General features: G+C 49.3%; 2 protein-coding genes across 8 annotated transcripts in view; one reads left to right on the plus strand and one right to left on the minus strand.

Moving 5' to 3' along the window:
• Positions 1 to 848: 848 nt before the first annotated feature.
• On the minus strand, positions 849 to 3,185 carry ADM (adrenomedullin). 2 transcript variants are annotated; one of them, XM_008007100.3, is made up of 4 exons: positions 3,013 to 3,185; positions 2,457 to 2,575; positions 2,158 to 2,307; positions 849 to 1,926 (listed from the first exon to the last, which is right to left on the minus strand). In XM_008007100.3, the coding sequence occupies exons 2-4, from the start codon at positions 2,552 to 2,554 to the stop codon at positions 1,620 to 1,622; spliced, it is 555 nt and encodes a 184-aa protein (XP_008005291.1). In that variant the 5' UTR covers positions 2,555 to 2,575; positions 3,013 to 3,185; the 3' UTR covers positions 849 to 1,619. The 2 variants fall into 2 exon arrangements, with proteins under 2 accessions (XP_008005291.1, XP_008005285.1); XM_008007094.3 differs by having other exon boundaries at positions 849 to 1,929; positions 3,013 to 3,184.
• Positions 3,186 to 14,126: 10,941 nt separating this feature from the next.
• The window catches only part of SBF2 (SET binding factor 2), a 519,305-nt gene continuing 518,843 nt past the window's right edge, over positions 14,127 to 14,588 (plus strand). For all 6 annotated transcript variants that reach the window (XM_073018389.1, XM_073018410.1, XM_008007157.3 and 3 more), the window contains exon 1: positions 14,127 to 14,330. In XM_073018389.1, the coding sequence (XP_072874490.1) occupies positions 14,276 to 14,330 (55 nt within the window). In that variant the 5' untranslated portion in view covers positions 14,127 to 14,275. The remainder of the gene's footprint in view (positions 14,331 to 14,588) is intronic.

The following is a 14,588-nucleotide window of genomic DNA, read 5'->3' on the forward strand; positions in this document are numbered from 1 at the left end:
GAGGCTCACGGTTCCGGCGGCACGTCCGTCCCGCCAGCCTCCAGCCGGCAGCTGCACACAGCGCAGCGTGTGGGCGCTGAGTCACTGTCCCAGAACAGGGAGCCACGGTGCAGGTCTGGGGGGTGTAGGGGGACGGCCCTGGCTGGCATCTGCAAACTGTTTCTTTTTTTCTTTTTTTTTTCTTTCTTTCATTAAGGCTATGTGCTGACTCCCACGTAGCAGAACTTATTAAACCGCACGTACTGCTTGGCGGCGCTAGGCCTGTCTCAGCTGCCTGCAGGGGGCGCCACAGCCTCGCCCATGAGCCCGCGGTTCGCGGGCGCTCAGGCCCGGGCAGACCCGGGGTTACTGGGGGTTACTGGCGGTTACTGGGTTTTCCGGAGGTGTCCCAACGCATTGCTGGGGCGCCTTGGAACTTTAACAACCGCGGCAGGCAGGGGAAGCCTCTCTTAGAAGGCCTCAGAGACCACCCCAACTTTTCGAAGCGCGCTTTCGCGCAGGGTTCTGTGAGCAACCCTATAAATCTAGGACTCCGTTGCGCAACCCGAGAGTCCAGGCTTGCCAACCCACTAGGGCTCCCCCTACCCGCGCCCGGCCTGGCCGCCACGCCAGGCGGTGACCTCCGGCGTCTCCGCGAAGCCCTGGTTCGCACCCAGGACACGTGCTCTGCGCGCCCCACACAGAGAACAGAGCTCGTGACAGCTCAGCCCGCTCCGAGTAGAGCCAGCACCTGCGCGCGCTGCCGTCCCACGTTCCTAAGCCCGGCGGGGGGACCCCAAGGCTCCTGGGCGGGCCGGTACCAGGGCACACTCCCTCCCTAGACGCGAGAGCCGAGCCGAGAGAATGAATCAGCATTGAGACAGTTTATTGGTTTGCTGTTCGCATATCACCCATTTCATGTAAATAGATTATACAGAGACTTGGTGTTTCCTTCTTCCAAACAGTAGGTAATCAGTCTTTCTCTTTCATGCACACAAACACAAACACACTCACATTCCACGCAGAGAGCAACTTTACACCTCACTGAGACATTCACGTCTTAAAATAGGGGGAGGAGGACAATATAATTGCTTTTAAAATGCCCTTAATACAATATATAACGTACAAAAATATCTCTATATTTGAAGTTACAAAAAAACTCTTGACAGCAACAAACTTAAATATTGATAGTTACCTCTATATGTATAACACGCATTGCACTTTTCCTCTCTAGGTTTTGGAAAGTTCAAGTAATAGTGAGGCTTGCGCCCTGGTGGGGTGACACGCCGTGAGAAATCAATTTGTGGGCGAACACGGCTGTGGCTCAGACCCCTGCCCCGGGGGTCTCAGCATTCATTTCTCAGTTTCTCCTCTCCTTAAGCCTGGCAAACACTCACTCGGATTCTGCTGCATCCCGCCCCCACGGGGCACCCGCACCTGAGCAAGGCTAAGTAAGCGATGCCCCCAGAAGGAGGGGCCCTTGCAAAGCCAGAGAGCGCCGCTGGACGGTGCTTCCCGGATTCAGGGTCTCTGCAGGGCTGTCACAGCCCGGTACCCACACCGCTCGGGAAGTCCTTCGTCCCGGGAGGCACCAGCGGGATGCTTGCGCGACTGTTCGTTGTGCCATGGGCACCCGAATCCTAAAGAAAGTGGGGAGCACTTCCACTCGGGGGGGGTGGAGCCCCAGGTGCTTGTGGCTTAGAAGACATCAGAGTCCGACCCAGGCCGGCCTCGGGCAGGGAGCGCCGGCGCCGGCGGCCATAGCCCTGGGGGCTGATCTTGCTCCTGGGGGCGACGTTGTCCTTGTCCTTATCTGTGAACTGGTAGATCTGGTGTGCCAGCTTCTGCACCGTGCATGTCCCGAAGCGGCAGCCAAAGCTCCGGAGGCCCTGGAAGTTGTTCAAGCTCTGGCGGTAGCGCTTGACTCGGATGCGGGCGGCATCCGGACTGCTTCGGGGGAGGGAGAGAGAAAGGCAACTTGAGGCCCCATCAAGCAGAGCTTTGGCCCCAACACCGGGAACGGGAGCCATTCTAGGGCCAGTGGGAGCTGGAAACTGCTCGCGCCATCTGAGCTGAGTCCAGCCCCGACGATCCCCCGGGCCGGGGGAGTAGAGACGGAGAGCTCCTCCCGCACACCTTCCTTCCCTCCCGTCCCTGGACAGCACAGGGCGTAGTTACCTGTCTTCGGGGCTTTGAGAGGCACCCTTCATGTCCTGGGGCTGAATAAGAGTCTGGGCAGGCCCGGCCTTCACGTCAGCGAGCCCAGTGGGGTAGCTGCTGGACATCCGCAGTTCCCTCTTCCCACGACTCAGAGCCCACTTATTCCACCTGGAAAACACAAGCAGACCGAGTCGCGTGCGTTCAGGCGATGTCCTGGCCTGTCCCTGCTCCCATTCACTTCTAGACCTTCGGGACCAACGGTCAGTTCCCCTTGCCTGCCAGGTACCAGGACCGGGGACGGGGCTGCCGGGACTCACTTCTTTCGAAACTGCGATGCGACATCCAACCGAGCGGTGTCAGCGCCTAGGAAGGCGAGCGAACCCAGGTACATCAGGGCGACAGAAACCAGCTTCATCCTCGCTGCGAAGCGCAGACCCTGGAGAAGAAGAAAGAGTCGAGCGTGAGCACCCGGGCCAGCTGCACCACCCGGGCGGGGCACGAAGGGCGTGCAGGGGCCCCGGCGAGGCGGGTTTAGCCCGCGCTTTCCCCGGCGCTTATCTCCCTTGGCGCAGAGAGGCGCCAGAGGCGTTTGCACGCGCCGGCCGGGTGACAGGCCCCGCAAGGGAGGCCGCTGCACCCCGCCAGGCTCCCAGAGGGTCTCTGCTCAACTTCTTGGAACTTGGCTGACGGAGCCTAGGGGACTGGGTCTCTGGATCTCCAGCTGTGTGCACGAGCTGGGCCCAGGTTATGGGGTGTATCCCTCAGAGAACCCCCCAAAGTGGGTTGTTCCCCTCACCCAGATATCCCAGTTTAGGGCCTTGGCAAGCACTGCCCCCACTCCACCTCTTAACCCGCAGCGTCTGCGGCACCTACCTGCTAAGAGAGGGATCTGCCAAGTACTTGGAGGAGAAAGTCTCAGACGTCCCACTGGCAATGGCAAAACCCCGAAGTCCAAGCCCAGCTGCAGTGAGAAGCCCGAAGTGGCAAGGCTCGAGCTCTTCTATCTAGTGTCACCAAGAAACCACTGAGTGGCCAGCTCTGGTTCCTGTGCTTTATAAGCGCACGGGTGGGGGAGCGGCGGGGCGGGGCCTGTGCTGCCCAGTTGCCTTCCCTTTCTTTCCTAAGCCACGCGCGCTCCTGCTCTCGGACGCGCGCATTGCTTCCTTTGGGGCTGGGGTTGGGACGGGGGGAGGGGGAGTTGGGGGGAGAGGAGGTCCCTCGTGCCCAGAGGGCTTAGGTATGGGCTCCGGGCGGTTGGTGCAGGAACTGCCACAGCCCTAACTCTTTGGGCACAGGGTTCAGACAGTACGCCGGGGCGAAGGGGCGCCACTACAACCTCTTGAGGTCCTTATCCAGGACCTATGAAGCCCGGAGTGCAAAGCCTCCTGGCGAAAAATAGCAAGAGCCCGCCGGAGGGACCGCGCGGATGGCCTGAGCCCCGGACCTGGGGAGCTGTGGACTCAAGTGGACCGCGCCCCCTGCCGGCTTGGCGCCTGATCTGGCCGCGACCCCAGACTCCCGCGGAGGGTCCGGGCAGGGACCGAGCAGAGCCGAGAGGAGCAGGACTCACTAGTACCCCAGAGGACTGAGACCCCGGGGTTTCGGGATGGGCCAGTAAGATTTCACAGTAGGGACAAAGCTCAGAAAAGCTAAACTGAGAATTGGGATTTGGAGGGGGGAATTATCTGAAATTTCAGAATTTACATTTCTATTTGGAAACATAGGAATAACCAAAATTAGGAGGAAATATACTGTTTCATTTTGCCTCGTTGTAATCCTATTATGCCTTATAAGGTCATAACCTGAGAGTGCGCCTGGCTGCCTTCATTCATCCATCGTAAACGTGAGGACTGACTGCCAGGGAGCACACTAACGCTTCACGTATGCTAATCATTTTACAGTTTACCAAGCACGGCCACATCCCAGTCTGCTTTGAGCTTCACACCCACCCTTGAGTCAGGCAAGGAAGGTAACATTACTTTTCCCATTTCAGCAGGTAGAAAATTCAAGCTCAGAGAGGGGAAGTATCTGCAGAGGGGGGAAGTCACCTTGCAGGTAGGAAGCAGCAGAGTCCCTACTCGGCCCGACACGCAAGCACAGCCGACTGGGGCGCGGTGTGGATTCCTCTAGGCTGGGGTCACCGTCTTCTCAAGGGGGAAAGGAGAGTCCTAGCCCCCGCCCAAACAGTGCCTGTTCATGATGAATCACGCTAAACACGTTTGTCACCCGTTTGTGCTCTTCCATCACAGCTTCTGCTCTTTCTTACTTCTCTCCTGGGGGCCAAATTGGGAAGGAAAGGCTAAGCCACGGGGCTTCCTGCTTCTTGCTTGTGGGTTTCTGGGGTCCTACAAACCACTCCTTTACTCGAATGTCCTGAAGCCCAGCGACTCGACGGAGAGGCCAAGGGTGCAAGACCACTAGCCAAAGAGGCTTCTAGTCCTCACCTCCCGGCAATTCGCTGTGTGAAGGTGGGCGAGTCACGTCCCATCTCTCGTGTCCCCATCTTAGAGCTGGTCCTCAGCAGACCTTTAAGCTTCTTTCCTACTCTGCCATATGGCTCTGAGCTCCGGTGCAAAGGCGGCTGGGCGGTGGGTCTCGCGGACCTTGCCCAGAGTGGTCTGTCTGGGCCGCGCACCGCTGGCTCAGCCGCCTTTTCACTCTCGGGACTCTACAGTGGACATTGCACCTGGGGAAGAAATGGCCGCGCCGAGGTTGTTTATTTTAAGGACTCTTCCTGGAAGAAGCCACCTGAGCGGACCTGAATTCCATCTGAAGACGGAGGACAGATTCCGGGCCCTAACCCTGGCCCTAGTAAGGGGTTAGGACGCAGGGGGTTCGAGGAGTGCAGCACGGAGCACTGGTCGGGATCCGACCGCCTGGCTGGGCGCAGGGCAGTCACCGCAGCGGCCTGGCCGGGCGGCTAGTCCGTCTGCACCGCAGACAGCAGCTATTACTGCACGCCTGCTGGATGACCAGGAGCCTCCCCAGCCTAACTATTGTTCTTCTTCCTTGTCTCCCATTTCCTTTTCCTTTCACTTTATCCTCTGCGAGTCAAGCTCTTCCCACCGATCCAGGACTGGCTATCAGTCTCTCTGAGGATGCGACCTACTTGTCGCCACTTTCCACTTGGGTCCGCGCCAGGACAGGTTTTACTTTCATTTCTCCCGCGCGTGCCTCTGACTGCTGGGGAGGTCAAGGACAGCTAGGCGTCCTTCCCAAGACCAGCCAGGGAAGGTCCCGTGGTCTGGACTCGTTCCTTCCAGTCTCCACCAGTCCTGGGGGGGTGGGGCGGGGCAGGGGTGTTTGTTCTCCAGAGAACTCTGCGACTGTACCTCCCTGCCCTTTAGAAAAGCCCGTGATTCCGTAGGGGAAACTGAGTTGTCGCTCTGCCAGGAGGATCTCGAAGCGAGTGCTTTTGGTTCAAACACCTCTTTGAGCTGCAGGCTTCAAAAAGGAAAGCAAGCCCAGGAGTGGAGGGAGACTCAGAGGCTAGGCTCTGCCAGCCTCGGGTGCCTAGGCCAGCAACGTTGTGGCTGTGCCAAGAATTCCCGCCTGAGAGTCTTTGCACGCACCTTATCAGCCTGGTGCACTTTGTCGCTCTGGCACTTAGAGATCTGTCACTTGAGAACCAAGTCAATTCTTTCTTTAAGTAAAATCTTGGATTGGCAGCTCAAAGGATTTTGCTAGAAAGCCCCTATCTTGGAGGGTGTGTGTGTGTGTGTGTGTGTGTGTGTGTGTGTGCGCGCGCGCTCCCTACTTGCAGGGGCCAGAGTACTCCCCAAAGCGTCGTGGGTTTAAGTCGAAAAAAGATAAGGAATTTGTTAAATCTGGGCATCTATGTTTTTTCTCGTGAAATCTCAAATTTGCTGAATTAATCATCGCTAACGACAAAAAAAATCACTAGAATGCATTTCTGATTCAATGGTTCTATGGGGAAGGAAATGCTGCAGTGGGAGTTCTGATCCTGGGGATTTGTTAACATAAGTTGCATTCATTCAAGTGGCAGTGATTGTAGATTCACATTGAGCAAGGACAGTACAAGGAAGGAAGGAAGTGGAGGAAGAAACATCTTTAAAGTTTCTGGCAAGAAAAGAGAAAGAAAAAGAAAAAAAAAAACCCTTAATGAAGATCTACTTTTTTTGTGCTCCAGAATTTTAAAAGGTCAGATTACAAATAAACCTCCAAAGCACTGTAATAAATGTGTACATCCTGACATTAGAGCAACATACATACACATATGCTAAAGGGTTTTTGCATAATGGTGTTTCAACTTCTTCACATTCCAATTGAATGATTTTTAGGCCCTACATCCAAGCCTGATTCTTAGAAATGTTTGGAGTTTTTAAAAAAAAGTGTGGTAGTGGTTTATCAGCCAGCACTGTGGACACAGTTCCTAAAGCCAGAGTGGCCATACTCAGGTCTTTCAGGGAAGCAATGAAAAATAATAAATATCAATGATATTAATAAGAATAACTAAAATGTAAGTAGCTAAGTGCATTGCATAATTATCTCAGATGCCTCCTTTATCAAACAGGAAATTTTATGATGCATTTATTATTAATATAGTTCAAAATGTCTATTAAGCTGAGGACTTGTTTACAAAGTTCAAGATGCATCCTGAAGTCATAACACAAAGTGATTTAGAGAAAGGACACAATCGGCCTTGTGGATTCGATCACTTACAGGGAGAAGTAAAGCAGGATACAAAGCCCAGGGCACTTTTTTGGGATCTCAGACTTCTCTAACGACCTAATAAAAATATAGATCCTTTCCAGAAAAATGAACATGTACATAAACTAATTAAAGTATAAAATAGGCATACAGTTCTGGGAGGTTGACCAAGTTTAAAACCCTGACACAGAATAAAAAGCATTGTTTCCATATTTTAAATTTCTGTCTGGTTTGCAGTGGTAAGGGCAAGGAGGACAGTTAACCTCCCTCTTTAGGGCATAATATTTTCCAGAGCATCAGCATAAAGAAAAGCAATGCTTTTGCTGCCCCATTTTTGTGCTCCTGTACAAAACAGGCAGAGAGTAACAGTCAGTTCTTGTACCTGATAAAGCCAGAAGGCAAACCTCCCTGAAGCTTAAATAAGGTAAATCGCTGCAGAACAAATAAAAGAGAAGAGATGATCCAGTATAGTGGCTCATGCCTGTAATCCCAGCACTTTGGGAGTCCGAGGCAAGTGGATCCCTTGAACTCAGGAGTTCAAGACCAGCCTGGCAACATGGCAAAAATCCATCCCTAAAAAGAAAAAAAAAAACGAGAGAGAGAAGAGAAAGTAGTAAACCTAAAGAAGCTTGTTACAGTAACACCTGTAACAAGACAAAATGAAATTACTTCAAGAGAAATTTGCTACAGAGGTCACAATAAATGGCATTAATGAATGGATGATAAAAGAGATGATGATTAGGCTATTTGAATCATCCATAGCCAAAGAGAATGGTGTTAATGAGAGCAACCATCATGTAGGGATCTTGTGGTATCAGATTAGAAGCACCTGGAAAGAAGCAATTATTTTATATATGTATATACATTTATATTTTTTCTTTTTTCTTTTTATAGAGATGTGGTTTTATCATGTTGCCCAGGCTGGTCTTGAACTCCTGAGCTCAAGAGATCCACTCGCCTCAGCCTCCCAAAGTGCTAGGATTATAGGTATGAGCCACTGTGCTCAGCCAAGAAGCAATTCTGATGTATAAGCCTGAATGAATTGATAGTGGATTCATTCTTTCAACAGATATTTACTGATTATGTATTATGTACCTAGCACTGTGCTAAGTTCTCAACATACAGTAATCACCAATGCAGTCATCAACAAACTTACCCTCAATGAGCTTACAGCCTAGTGACGTAGCCAGATATAAACAAATCCTTATTGGAATTACATATTTACATGATTATAAACTGTATTAAGTATTCTGAAGGACAAAGCAAGACTGGGGGATCTAACATTCCAAACCGAGGAAACAGCATGTGCAAACACTCATAGATGGGAAAGAACTTGGTACATTAGAAAAAATGAAAGGAGTCCTGTTTGATTAGAATGCATTGAATGATGGAAAAAAGAGGCCTGAAATGAGATTAAAGAGGTCATCAGGGTCAGAGTAAATAGGATGCTTTCAGACATGAAGATTTTGCGCTTTATTTAAGGTGACATGGAAAACTATTGACAGGTTTGAAGACAAGAGAGACATGATCTGATATACATTTATTTAAACGATCGTTTTGGCAATCTGATATACATTTATTTATTTAAACGATCGTTTTGGCAATCTGATATACATTTATTTATTTAAACGATCGTTTTGGCAATCTGATATACATTATTTAAACGATCGTTTAAATACATTTATTTAAACAATCGTTTTGAATGTGGTAGATAGTCAAGAAAGGAGCAAGAAAGGAAGCAGTGCAGTGGTGGTACTCTGGAGAGACTGGAGAGGGTCTAGTCCCCCCATAACGTTGTTTATTATACTCCCTCCCCCGCATACACATACTCATTCCACCCTGAAGTTTACCAGCTTCACTGACGTGCATTCTGTTCAGTAGCACACGGCCTGCTGTCAGAAGAGCCCACACTTGGTGGAATGCTCTGCTAAAGCTGTTTTGAAATTCTCCAACACTTCTGAACAGGCAGTCCTACATTTCATTTTGCACTGGACTCCACATATTATGTAGCCAGTCCTGCTCATCAAACATGCGATCTAAGTAAAAGCAGCCTATAAACTCTTACAGTACCTACCTATACTGTAGTTGCTAATGTCAGGGATACTTCAAATGAATGTTAAGATTCAACCATTCATCTCATCACACATGTGACCTCAACTGCAGGACACTTTCTCTTTTTTTTTGAGATGGAGTCTCACTCTGTCGCCCAGGCTGGAGTGCAGTAGCACGATCTTGGCTCACTGCAAGCTCCACCTCCTGGATTCACGCCATTCCCCAGCCTTAGCCTCCTGAGTAGCTGGGCCCACAGGTGCCTGCCACCACGCCCGGCTAATTTTTTGTATTTTTAGTAGAGACGGGGTTTCACCGTGTTAGCCAGGATGGTCTCCATCTGCTGACCTCATGATCCGCCCGACTTGGCCTCCCAAAGTGCTGGGATTACAGGCATGAGCCACCGTGTCCGGCCAGGACACTTTCTGTGTCATCTATGAAGCTTCTTCTTTGTACCCCAAACACACTCAAGGTAGAAATGGTGTGTTTGCTATACAAATTTAATTTTGAGACAGGTTCAATAACTTGCTTACTGTCCTTAACTTTTACCTATATAGAAAGTTTGGAACCAGCAGTGAAGCTAGGAAAATAGTTAAGAACCTATTGCAATAATGAAGGTAGAAGGTGATAATGGCTCAGACTAGTGGGGTGGCAGTGAGAGTGGAGAGAAGTGGACATATTTGGGAAGTAGGAACAATAGGACTGAGTGATAAATGTGGGGCTGAGAGACAGCTGTCAAAGGTAATATTCATTAAATTTCTTGCTTAGGAACTAAATGGTTGAAAATATAGCAATGGATCAGGGAATTTTCCAACACAGCTGCATAGTCTCCTTTGTTATGCTTTGGTAGAGATGCTCTGAAGAGGCCCCAGCCCTGCTTGCTGACATTTGCTCAAGTCTAACTCTCATACTGCCTCCTTGAACTACTGTGGCTAACCACAGCAAGCACTTGAAATGACTGTACAGATCAAACCACTTACTCCGCAATAGCCCACTAGGAGCAATGGGCTGATACGCCTCGCTCACTGATAATCAGCTCTATTTTGTCTTTTTGTTTTGTTTTGTAGTTTTTTTGAGCTGGAGTTTTACTCTTGTGGCCCAGGCTGGAGTGCAATGGCGCAATCTCTGCTCACTGCAACCTCCGCCTCCCGTGTTCAAGCAATTCTCTTGCCTCAGCCTCCTGAGTAGCTGGGATTACAGGCACCTGCCACCATGCCCAGCTAAGTTTTGTGTTTTTAGTAGAGTCATGGTTTCACCATGTTGGGCAGGCTGGTCTCGAACTGCTGACCTTAGGTGATCCACCTGCCTCGGCCTCCTAAACTGCTGGGATTACAGGCGTGAGCCGCCACGCTCCGCCTATTTCGTCTTCTAAAGCAAAAAAGAAAGGCATCTGCCAGGTACACATCATGAGAGTGTTACATATCCTTCCTCCCTTCCTGCTCCCACCAGCCTTCAGGAAAACAAATCTGGGCTTGCTTTACTCTCTCTCTCTCTTTGGTGAAAGGTGATGGTGGTTATCGTAGGGGATGGTCTGGCTTTCCGCCAACCTCAGTAATCAGGCTGCCTTGTCAGGGCTTATCAGTTTCAGCAGCCTGGCAGCTGTTGGCTGAGAAGCAAAGCATAGCTTTAGTGTATACAAAATATGTTCACATGTATATACAAACATACAGTGCCTTTCTACGTATACCTAGGATATGTTAAAATCTCTATGTGACAAAATGGGCATTTACAAATGGACTGGAAGTCTATTTATGACAGTAACAGATGAAATATGCCTAAAAGCAGATAGCATTTGATTCTAGGCTTAAAAATAACTAAACTTTAATTTTAAAAAATTAAAATAATTTAAATGAGTACTTGCAAATGAAATAAAAGCCAAGACATTTAAAAGGTAAAATAAGACCCCTTACCACTACAAAATTAACTCAAAATGGGTCAAAGTACTAAATAGAAGAACTAAAACTATGAAGGAAACAAGAGTAAATCTTCATCTCACCTTTAATATGGCAATACATTTTTAGATATAACACTAAAAGCATAGAAACAAACTAAAAAATTTGACTTCATCAAAATTAAAAACTGTTTTGCGCCAAAGGACATTATCAAGAAAATGAAGTCTGGGTGTGGAAGCTCATGCCTCTAATCCTACCTAGTACCTTGGGAGGGCTAGATGGGAGGATTGCCTGAGGACAGGAGTTTAAGACCAGCCTGGGCAACATCATGATACATCATCTCTACATAAAAATAAAATGAAAAATAAAATAAAATAGGAAATATCTGGGGGGGAATATGGCATAAAATTTTTAAAAAGAAAATTAAAACACAACGTACACAATGGGAAAATATCTGCAACTCATATATCTGACAAGGACTAGTATCCAGAATATATAAAGAATTCTTACAACTCAATCTCAAAAAGACAAAGAATCAATTTTAAAATGGGCAAAGGACTTGAATAGACATTTCTCCAAAGAAGATTTAGCAATGGCCAATAAACACATGAAAAGATCCTCAACATCATTAGTCTTTAGGGAAAGGCAAAACAGGACCACAATGAGATATCACTTCACACTAAGATAGCTATAACAAAACATAAACAACAGGAAAACAAGAGTTGACAAAGATGCAGAGAAATTAGAACCCTAGTACATTGCTGGTGAAAATGTAAAATGATGCAGCCACTGTGGGAAACAGTAGTAACAGAATTGCTACTTAATCCAGTAATTCCAATCCCAAGAATATATCCCCTAAAATTGAAAACAGGTACTCAAATACATGTACATGCATGTTTGCAGCAGCACTATTTACAATGCCAAAAGGTGGAAACAACCCATATGTCTATATGGGTTGTTACAGATAAACAAAATATGGTATATACATATGATATGGTTTGGCTGTGTCCTCACCCAAATTTCATCTTGAATTGTACTCCATAATTCCCACCTGTCATGGGAGGGATCCGGTGGAAGGTAATTGAATCATGAGGGGCAGGTCTTTCTCGCGCTGTTCTCGTGATAGTGAATAAGTTTCACGAGATTTGTTGGTTTTATAAAGGAGAGTTCTCCTGCATAAGCTCTCTTGCCTGCTGCCTTGCTCCTCCTTGCCTTCCACCATGTGCAACTGTGAGTCAATTAAACCTCTTTTTATAAACTACCCTGTCTTTATTAGCAGCGTGAGAACAGTCTAATACAACATACAATGGAATATTATTGAGTCATAAAAAATAATGAAGTGTTGATACTTCGATGTGATGCTACAACCTTGTACTGCATCTGCCCGTATACAAGCTGAGAACAATATACTAAATGAGAAAACCCAGACACAAAAAGTCACATATTGTAAATATAAACATGAAATATTCATAATAGATAAATCCATAGAGACAAACCACATTGGCGACTGCCAGGGGCTGTGGGATGGGGGAACGAGAATGACTGCTTAATGGTTGTGAGGTTTTCTTTTGGGTGATGAAAATGTTTTGCAACTAGATAGACACGGTAGTTGTACAGCATTGGGAATGTACTTAATTCCACTGAATTCTACATTTTAAAATGGCTAATTTTACGATACGTGAATTTTACCCTATTTTTAGAAAAGTCGGGAAGGAATATGATAGCTGCCTTAAAATTTAATCTATCATATGAAGATAGATTTTATTTTTTTTCTGGATAGTTCCAGAGAGCAGAATCAGGGGAAATTACAGTACGACAACTCTAAAATAATAAGGAAGAACTTTCTAACAAGAGGGCTGTTAAACGGTGAAATGGGCTGCCTCCCAAGGAAGTAAGACTATTCTTTGCTGAAAGTGATCAAGTTGGATGATGAGCTCTCAGGGAAGTTACAGAGAGGATTGCTATATGGTATGGGGTATGACTGAGGTTTTTTATTTTATTTTATTTTTTTTTTTGGTTTAATCTCAGGATCAAGCTATCTTCCCTCCACGTTTGCAAATTCAGCTGATTCAGTTTTACCATTTGCAATTGACATACAGCTCCTGGAGTTAAAGTATTCCTTCAGTTTCAGTTCTAGTGCAACCCAACCCTCCCAATTTGTAGATGAAACAAGTGTGGCAGAGGAAGGGGAAATAGTAAATTACAGCAGAGTAAATCTGCAGGAGCTGAGATGTCAACTCTCTCAGTTCAGAGTTGGAACCACTGCGGCTTCCTGCTGGTCGTTGGGGAAAATCGCACTTTTACTCATTAAAAATATTTGGTAGGCACTTACTACATACTAGACACTTTGCCAAGAGGCCTTGTCTTATATGTAAATATGAAGGATCAAACCCTCAATTAATAGTGAACAGTGATAAGCAACCACAAAGACAACTTCTAAACCAGAGATTTCCAAAACTTTGGTCTACCACTTGTTCAAATTCTCCTACCAAAACTTCGTGAGAGATTAACAAATGACAAAATAAGTTCACCTGAATGTCGCACCACCCAAATTCGAAATGGTCAACATGAGGTTCAACAAAAAAGCATGCGACTTGGATAATCCCCAGACGGAAGGACGGGACCATTTATTCATTTTTGTGCGTGTTTGAGCAGGGAAGTTGGAAGTCACCACCTGTACGGGCTGCGAGAGCCCTGGGACCGCTGCGAGGGAAGCAAGCCGAGGCGGGCGGGGCTCCCCAGGGAGAGGCCAGCCCAGTTCGGGAGGATCCCGGGGATGCCGCGTTCCTCGGTGGAATCTGGCTCCCCGGGGCGCTCCGGAGGAAGCCCAGGCCGACCGCCCCCGGCCCACCCGGCATTGAAACCCGAGGCGCCTTGGAGAATTGCGCAAAAGCCTCTCCCTCCCCCGTCTGCTCGGTGGCATGTTTCTAAAATTCCCATCTACACAACATAAACAGGAAACATGCAACAAAAGCCCTGTCGGTGCAAATTCCTTGCTTCCAACCGAGGGCGGGAGAATTTCATCTTTGGTGGTGGTGGGGAGCAGAGGAAGCAGCCAGCTTTCCAAGTGACCCCTCAACTCTCCACGTCCCTTCTTCCAAATCCAAACAGAATAGAGAAGGCGGAAGGAAGGACCCCCTGCTTTAGGAAAAACAACGAGGGGGAGGGGGCCGTGAAGCAACATCCAGGCCTCAAACCACCTCCAGGGGCCGCATTGGCAGCGCGTGGCGGGAACGCGCCTGGCCGCCCACTCCCCAAGTGCAGCAGTCAGCGAGGCCAGCCGAGGGTTGGGGTGGGCTCGCCGCCCGGGCTTGGGGCAGCCGAGCCAGCGCGGGTGGGGGAGGGGTAGAAGCGGGCAAGAGGCGCCGCGCAAGCGCAGAGCGCGCCTCGGTTGTCAAACATGGCTGAAGCGCTGCCGCTGCCGCTACTGCCGCTGCAGGGAAAATGCTGAGCCCTCTCGGGCCGGGTGGGCGGCGGCGGCGAGGGCGGCGACGGGGACCCGCTTCCCGAGCGCGGCGGCGGCCATGGCCCGGCTGGCTGACTACTTCATCGTGGTAGGATATGACCACGAGAAGCCAGGTAAGGGTGTGGGGCGGCGCCGCCCCCGGGCCTCCCCGCCCCCCGGCCGCTGTCCAGTGGGCTCCGCGGGGCCGGGCATCGGGCCGGGCGTCGGGGAGGGCCAGGCCGAGTCTCGGAGGAGCGGGCGGTCGGCGTCCGGCCTTCTCGGCTGGGCCGAGCCTGGCGGTGGGCGTGGGGGCCGGCATGACGGTAATGGGAGGGAAGACGCCGCGTCTGCCCAGCCCCGGGCGCACCCGCTGGGCCGGCCGGAGGCAAGTT

Source organism: Chlorocebus sabaeus, chromosome 1, assembly GCF_047675955.1.
Source record: "Chlorocebus sabaeus isolate Y175 chromosome 1, mChlSab1.0.hap1, whole genome shotgun sequence".
In the NCBI taxonomy this organism is placed as follows: Eukaryota; Metazoa; Chordata; class Mammalia; order Primates; family Cercopithecidae; genus Chlorocebus; species Chlorocebus sabaeus.